The following is a 9,087-nucleotide window of genomic DNA, read 5'->3' as shown; positions in this document are numbered from 1 at the left end:
CATAACTGTAGGAGGGAGCCACTGGCAGAGGGTGAGCAATCTGGACTTTCTCAGGGCTTTTTACTTGCTGAATGCTAGGAGTAGCACCGGGATCCTCTGATGCCTCATGTTGAACTGATACATCTGACCAACCAGGAATCTTCACACTCAGGTCTGTGGTTAACGGATTAAAAATTGTCTCTGTGCTGTGGACCTAGAGAAATGCAAAAATTTATTTGATAGGCAAAAGTTATACAGTCAGTTTTTAAGATAATGTCTCATGAAATAACTGCAAGTTAAATGTTTTTTTGAAAAATTCAAAACTGCCAAAAATACTAAAGAAATTAATCTTACCACCCAAATTGGTATTAAAAAATGTTGATATAAATCTTCCCAGTATTTTGCTTTCTATGCAAAAAGTTTTGCTTAAAACAAAGCAGTAATAATCACTCCACGTGCACTTTTTCCTCCTTTTCTCACTTAACATTTATGTTCAATCTTTCAACAAATTATTAAGCACTTATTATAAAGCAGGCCTGTGGATCCAAAACATGAATAAAATATAATCACTGTGCTCAACAAGTACACAATCTAGTGGGGGAGAAAGGACTAGAAACACAAGCCAAAATGGTAACTGTACCTTTAAGAGCTATGACTGAACCAAAGAAACACCATCAGAGTACTTCTCTTTCTTGGAGAGGAACCATGTGAAGAACGATAGTTTAATAAATAAATGAAGACTTTCTGGAGGCAGAGAGTCCTGAGATGAGTTTTAAAGGGTAAACTAGACAAGAGGCTGGCGGGAGAGGGGCATATAGCCAAAAGAAATGAGATTAACATGGCTAGTGTTGGGAAACAAGGGTCATAAGCAAAGTGAGAGGCCGGGTGTTGTAACAGAAGGTAAGCTGGAAAGACAGTCAAGGGCCACACTAAAGGAGACTGTGAGTGTGTTTAATTATTCAGTCACTGCGACCCCACGGACCACAGCCCCCCAGACTCCTCTGTCCATGGGGATTCTCCAGGTAAGAATACAAGAGTGGGTTGCCATGCCTTCCTCCAGGGCATCTTCCGAAACCACGGATTAAACCCAGGTCTCCCTGAAACTAACATAATACTGTATGTCAACCAAATTTTTTTTAAAAAAGCTGGTTCATGCCCTTTGCAGTAAATTCCTGCCTCCATCTCTAGGCTCAGACAACCACAGATTTGTTTCTGTCACCATTAACTAGTTTGGGCTTTTTTGGAATTTCATATAAAAGGAATCACATACAAACTATTTTTGTTTCTGGCTGCTTCCCCTCAACATAACATTTTTAAGACTCATATCATATCATATTCACTCTTTTTTATTACCAAGTAACATACCATTATGGGCTTCCCAGGTGGCACAGTGGTAAAGAATTCACCTGCTAATGCAGGAGATGCAAGAGACAAGGGTTCAATCCTTGGATCAGGAAGATCCCTTGGAATAGGAAATGGCAACCATTCCAGGATTCTTGCCTGGAAAATTTCATGGACGGAAGAGCCTGGCAGACTACAGTCCACAGGGTCACAAAGAGTCAGACTCAACTGAGCACATGCGTGCGTGCACATGCACACAACACACACAGACACACAGTCTACCATTACAGAGATAATACCAAAATTTGTTACCATTCATCCACTGATGCAGATTTAAGTTGTTCTCAGTTCTCAGCTCTTATAAATAAAGCTGCTATAAATGTTAGAATACAAATGTCTCTGTAAACACAGTTTACCTTGAGTAAATACTTAGAAATATTTATTGCTAATTACATATATGCTTAATTATAAGAATCAGTTAAGTGCGTCACTCAGTCATGTCCGACTTTTGCAACCCATGGACTGTAGCCCAGCAGCTTCCTGTTGGGAGAGACTGACTGAGGGGGAAACTGGGACTGTTCTGATGGGCGGGGCCATGCTCAGTAAATCTTTAATCCAATTTTCAGTTGATGGGTGGAGCTGTGTTCCCTCCCTGTTACTTACCTGGGGCCAAACTATGGTGGAAGCTTCCATAAGCCTCTTAACCTTCTCCATCAATAGGCAGACAGACTGAAAACCACAATCACAGGAAACTAACCAATCTGAGGGGCGGAGGGGCGGCCTTGAGGAGATACCCCTTGTCCAAGGTAAGGAGCAGCGGCTGCGCTTTGCTGGAGCAGCCGTGGAAGAGATACCATGTCCAAGGTAAGAGAAACCCAAGTAAGACAGTAGGTGTTGTGAGAGGGCATCAGAGGGCAGACACCCTGAAACCACAGAAAACTAGCCAATCTCATCACACGGACCACAGTCTTGTCTAACTCAATGAAACTAAGCCATGCCGTGTGGGGCCACCCAAGACGGACGGGTCATGGTGGAGAGGTCTGACAGAATGTGGTCCACTGGAGAAGGGAATGGCAAACCACTTCAGTATTCTTGCCTTGAGAACCCCATGAACAGTATGAAAAGGCAAAAACACAGGACACTGAAAGATGAAATCCCCAGGTCAGGAGATGCCCAATATGCTACTGGAGATCAGTGGAGAAATAACTCCAGAAAGAATGAAGGGATGGAGCTAAAGCAAAAACAATACCCAGTTGTGGATGTGACTGGTGATAGAAGCAAGGTCCACTGCTATAAAGAGCAATATTGCATAGGAACCTGGAACGTTAGGTCCATGAATCAAGGCAAATTGGAAGTGGTCAAACAGGAGATGGCAAGAGTGAACGTGAACAGTCTAGGAATCAGCGAACTAAGATGGACTGGAATGGGTGAATTTAACTCAGATGACCATTGTATCTACTACTGTGGGCAGGAATCCCTTAGAAGAAATGGAGTAGCCATCATGGTCAACAAAAGAGTCTGAAATGTACTACTTGGATGCAATCTCAAAAATGACAGAATGATCTCTGTTTGTTTCCAAGGCAAACCATTCGATATCATGGTAATCCAAGCCTATGCCCCAACCGGTAACGCTGAAGAGGCTGAAGTTGAACGGTTCTATAAAGACCTACAAGACCTTTTAGAACTAACACCCAAAAAAGATGTCCTTTTCATTATAGGGGACTAGAATGCAAAAGTAGAAAGTCAGGAAACACCTGGAGTAACAGGCAAATCTGGCCTTGGAGTACAGAATGAAGCAGGGCAAAGGCTAATAGAGTTTTGCCAAGAGAACGCAGTGGTCATAGCAAATATCCTCTTCCAACAACACAAGAGAAAACTCTACACATGGACGTCACCAGATGATCAATACCAAAATCAGACTGATTATATCCTTTGCAGCCAAAGATGGAGAAGTTCTATACGGTCAGCAAAAACAAGGCTGGGAGCTGACTATGGCTCAGATCATGAACTCCTTCCTGCCAAATTCAGACTTAAATTGAAGAAAGTAGGGAAAACCACTAGACCATTCAGGTATGACCTAAATGAAATCCCTTACAATTATTCAGTGGAAGTGACAAAGTCGAGGGATTAGATACGATAGACGGAGTGCCTGAAGAACTATGGACAGAGGTTCATGACATTGTACAGGACGCAAGGATCAAGACCATCCCCAAGGAAAAGAAAAGCAAAAAGGCAAAATGGTTGTCTGAGGAGGCCTTACAAATAGCTGTGAATAGAAAAGAAGCGAAAGGCAAAGAAAAGGAAAGATATTCCCATCTGAATGCAGAGTTCCAAAGAATAGCAAGGAGAGATAAGAAAGCCTTCCTCAGTGATCAATGCAAAGAAATAGAGGAAAACAACAGAGTGGGAAAGACTAGAGATCTCTTCAAGAAAATTAATAATACCAAAGGAATAGTTCATGCAAAGATGAGCACAGTAAAGGGCAGAAATAGTATGGACCTAACAGAAGCAGAAGATATTAAGAAGAGGAGGCAAGAATACACAGAAGAACTATACAAAAAAAAAGAAGAGGAAAGAATACTAACAGAGATAAAGAGGATAAATGTTACCATGATAAGGGTCAGTTCATCAAGGAGACACAATAATCCTAAACATTTATTTATCTATAACAGAACTTCAAAGTACAAGAAGCTAATCTAACACTAGGAGAAACAAATATATCTACAAAATAGAGTGTGATATTTCATTATCTCTCTAAATAATTGATAGAAATTAATAGAAAATAAGGATACAGGAGATCTGAACCACACTAACCAAACTGATCTGACATTTATATAAAACTTGCCCAACAATAACAGCAGTATACATATTCATTTCAAGTACACTTGGAACATTTACCAAGATAGACTGTATTCTCAGCATTGAAACAGAGTCTTAACAAATTTAAAGATTTAAGTCATACAGTGTTCACTGGCTACAACAGCACTAAATTACAAGCAACCGTACAACAATATCTGGAAAATCCCCCAAACATTAGGGAACTACATAATACACTTCTAGATAATCCAAAAGTCAAAGGAATAAGCAAAATGGAAATTTAAAAGTATTCTGAACTGAATGAAACTGTAAACACAAATACTAAAATCTGTAGGATGTGACTAAAACTGTACTTAGAGGGAAATTTATAGCACGAAAATGCCCATATTAAAAAGAAGCAAGTCTCAAATAAACAACTTCAGATTACACCTTAAAAAAACTAGAAAAAAAGAGCAAATGAAATCCAAATTAAACAGCCATGAAATAATAAAAAATTAGAACAAAATGAAATGAAATGATAAAAATTAGAACAAAAATCAATGAGAGACAAGAGAAAGCAATAGAGAAAAAGAAATGAAACCAAGGATTATCTTCAAGAAAATCTATCCAGACTGACCAAACGGAGGGAAGGAAAGCATTTCCTATCCTTTTCCAGTCCTAAATTTAAAATCTAAAACTACAGAACTTTTGGAAGAAAACTTAGGAGAAACCTTTCTTAGATAGAAGATCAAAAGCATGATCCAGTGAAAAAATGGCTAGGCTCCTCAGTGCACAGATACTTCAATTAAAAATTTTTTTAAAAACACAGCTTACAGAATGAAAAGCAAGCCAGAGACTGAGAAAATATTTGTAAAACACGTATCTGATAAATTACTTATATGCGGGACTTCCCTGATGGTCCAGTGGCTAAGACTCCGGGCTCCCAATGCAGGGGACCCAGGTTCGATCCCTGACCAGGGAACTAGATCCCACTTGCTGCAAGTGAAAGTTCACATGCTATAACTGAAAAAGTCCACATGCTGCAACTAAAGACCCCGCACAGTCAAATAAATAAATAAATTAAAAAAAAAATTACTTATATGCAAAATATGTGTGTGTGTGTGTGTGTGTGTGTGTATACACACATATGAAAACAATCCAATTTTTTTAATGGGGGAAAACATGAACACTTTACCAAAAACATATGGATAGCAAATAAGAAAAGATGAACATGAAAAGATGTTCATCACCATTAGTAATTAGGGAAATGCAAACAAAACCATAATGAGATACTATTACATCTATTACCATATCTAAAATGAAAAAGACTCATACCAAGTGACGGTGAGAATGCAGAGGAATGAGAACTTTCATACATTACTAATAGGAATGTAAAATGGTACAACTATTTGGGAAATAATTTGGTAATTTCTTAAAATATTAAATACAGAACCTATGATATGACCCAGCTATTCCACTCCCTGGTATTTACCCAAGAAAAATTTAAAGGTAGGTTCATACAAAGACCACACAAATGTTCCTAACAGCTTTATCTATAGCCAAAATCTGGAAAAACCCAAATGTCCATCAACAAGTGGAAAAACAAATTATGACATGTCCATACAATGGGACACTGTACAGTAATAGAAAGAAACCAACTACTGACACATACAACAAGGATGAACATCAAGACATTATGCCAAGTGAAAAAGTGAGACACGAAAGACCACATGTTGCATGGCCCCAATCGTATCAAAAGTCCAGACAAGGCAAACTTACAGAAACAGTGGATACCTAGGGCTGGGAGGGGGAGTAGGGAAGGCACCAGGGAAGTGTGGCTGGTTTTGGGCAAACGAGCACCAGGAAGTTTTGGGGGCTATGGAAATGTTGACTGGCTGTGGTTATGATATACAACTCTCTGTTGTTGTGGTTTAGTTGTTAAGTTACGTCCGACTCTTTGGGACTTCATGACTGTAGCCTCCAGGTTCCTCTGTCTGTGGGATTTCCCAGACAAGAATATTGGACTGAGTTGCCATCTCCTTCTCCAGGCAATCCTTCCAACCCAGGAATCGAACCTGTGTCTCTTGCATTAGCAGGCAGATTGTTTACCACTGAGCCACGGAGGAAGCCATACAACTCTCTACATTTACTAAAATCACTGAATTGTACACCTAAAAGGAGTGAGCTTTACGGTATATAAACTATATCTCAATAAAACTGTAAATTATACCTCAATAAAAGAAGAGAATATAAGGTATGATTATATTTAAAAACTCTAGAAAATCTATAATAACCTAAAGCAGACCAGTGGTTGCCTAGAATAAGGGAGGGAATGGAAAGGAAAGACAGGAGGAAACTCTGGGAGTAACAGATATGTTCATGATCTATTTTTGTAGTGATGATTTTATGGGTATATACATATGTTAAAAATAATCAAATTATCCACTTTAACATGCACAGTTTAGGGAATTCGCTGGTGGCCCAGTGGTCAGGACTCCATGCTTCCACTGCAGGGGGGCACAGGTTCAATCCCTGGTGAGGGAACGAAGACCCCACAGGTTGTACAGCACAGCCAATAAACAAATAAACAAACCATTAAAAGAATGTATAGTTTATGATGTGTCAATTATATGACAATAAAGCTGTTTTTAAAAAGCATGGTGTCGTGCTCACTTCAGCAGCATGGTGTCCACAGAAGACCAAAGACCCTATTCAGTGTGGGTGGAGTGGAAAAGAGAAGGCAGTGCCAGAAGATCATTCATCCAGCCAGAAATGTATTAGTGATGGGTGCACAGCGTCACCTTCTCCTCATCAGACTACTTCCACTTTTTGTTAAATAAATACTATCTCACCGTTGAGTGTGAAGCTCTTTCTTTATCTGGAATTACTGCTTTAGAATGGATTCCCAGAAGTAGAAGCATAGGAACATTTCTAAGTAAGGCAGGCAGGCAGATTTTTATTTTTAAAGAAGCAGTTTATTATCATTGTTACTATTTGTTTATTTTTAAAGAAACAGAAAAAGGAGATATGGAACAAATTATTTTACTTCAGAAAACTATGAAGTAATGCTAAAAGACTTTTAGGGATGATATAGGGTCAGGGAGACTTGGGTAGAATTCCCTTGGGACAATTTTTTCTGGCATTTGACAGAAATCATAAAAACTAACCCAACTGCATAAATCACGCCCCTGATGCCAACACCTGTTTCTTCGAGGAAGCTTTATTCAGAATGATGAAAGTTTCTATTCACACTCTTTTTCTCCATCCCTTCATTTCTCTCCCCCTTCTCCCTCTTCCCCCATCTTCCTTCTTCCCTACCTCTACTCTGGGCCTACCTTTTACACATAGGGCAAGCCAGACCCACTCATTAATATCATAATTCAAAATGACAAAAAATTTCCTCCATCATAAGCAAAACAGAATTGTTTTGAGTAGGAGCCTGCAGGGTATACATGGCATGTTGATACTTATCCAGGTAGTATCACCACTGTCCAGATAGGAGCTCTCCTTCATAAGATACATGCTACACTAATGTCTACTAAATATTAAAGAGTGATTCACAAAAACTCAGCTCTCAACACATTTTTAGTTGAGACACAACTATATTAAAACAAAAACTACCATTGTCACTAACGAAAATCCTACCAGAGGAAAGCTATCTCTCAGTAGCAAAGCCAGGGGGGCTGAATCACACATCCCAACCCCATTCTCAGCAAAAGCTGAGATTAGAACATGGCAGGGTTTATCTTTGTAATAGTCAGTTACAAAGTTATGTCTCTCAAAATCTCCTTGAGAAACTAAGACCGTTCATGAAATGAGAAATGGGGAGGGATGACAGGAGTGTTAACTAAGATATGGCTGGTTTTGAGACTGTTTTGCCCATGGCTCAAGTTCAGCCAATTAGCAAAAGGCTGATAATGGAGCCATAACAAAACTCTCTTTACTTCTTGCTTCATAAGTCAACTTACAAAGTAGTCAACAAACACATTTTCAAATTTATTTCGCACAGTAAAAAAAAAAGCAGATAATCACATCAACCAAAGACTAAAACCACATGATCATCTCAATAGATGCATTAAAAGCATTTGATAAGATTCAACATCCATTCATGATAAAAGAAACTCTTACCAAAGCAGATATAAAGAAAATATTAAAAATATATATATATATATTAAAAAAAAAAAAGAAAATATATCTTAACATAGTAAAAGCCACTTATGACAAACCCACAGCCAACCCAATACTTAACAGTAGAAAGCTGAAAGCCTTCCCAGTAAATTCTGGAAAAAGACAAGAACTTCTAATAGTATTGGACGTTCTAGTCACAGCAATCAGACAAGAAAAAGAAAGAAAACGTATCCATATTAGTAGGGAAGAAGTAAAATTATCACTGTATGCAGAGGACATGATACTCTCTCTATACACTGAGAAAACTATAAAGACTCCACACAAAAACTGTTAGAACTGATGACTGAATTCAGCAAGGTAGCAGGATATAAGATATATAGAATATGTAGAAATCTATTGCATTTCCTTATACTAATAATGAAATATCAGAAAGTATAAAAAATTCCATTTAAAAATCACACCATATAAGACCGGATACTATAAAACTCTTAAAGGAAAGCATAGGCAGAACACTCTAACATAAATCTCAGCAAGATCTTTTTTGATCCACCTCCTAGAGTAATAAAAATACTACTAATTAAACTTAAAAGCTTTTGCACAGCAAAGGAAACCATAAACAAAACAAAAAGACAACCCACAGAATGGGAGAAAATACTTGCAAATGAAGCCACTGACAAGAGATTAATCTCCAAAATACATGAACAGTTTATACAGCTAAATATCGAAAAAACAAACAACCCAATCAAAAAATGGACAGAAGACCTAAATAGACGTTTTTCTAAAGAAGATACAGATGGCCAACAGGCACATGAAAAGATGCTCCACATAGTCAGTTGTTAGAAA

The 9,087-nt window shown here is 38.4% G+C and overlaps 1 protein-coding gene across 2 annotated transcripts in view; it reads right to left on the bottom strand.

The window, feature by feature from the left end:
* The window catches only part of KIAA0319L (KIAA0319 like), a 94,790-nt gene that overhangs the window by 38,968 nt on the left and 46,735 nt on the right, over positions 1–9,087 (bottom strand). For both annotated transcript variants that reach the window (XM_061122421.1, XM_061122419.1), the window contains exon 4: positions 1–193. This exon is cut by the window's left edge and continues 51 nt beyond it. In XM_061122421.1, coding sequence (XP_060978404.1) covers positions 1–193 — 193 coding nt within the window. The remainder of the gene's footprint in view (positions 194–9,087) is intronic.

The sequence above is a fragment of the Dama dama genome, chromosome 20 (assembly GCF_033118175.1).
Source record: "Dama dama isolate Ldn47 chromosome 20, ASM3311817v1, whole genome shotgun sequence".
NCBI classification, from domain to species: Eukaryota; Metazoa; Chordata; class Mammalia; order Artiodactyla; family Cervidae; genus Dama; species Dama dama.
This window is presented reverse-complemented; position numbering and strand designations above follow the sequence as displayed.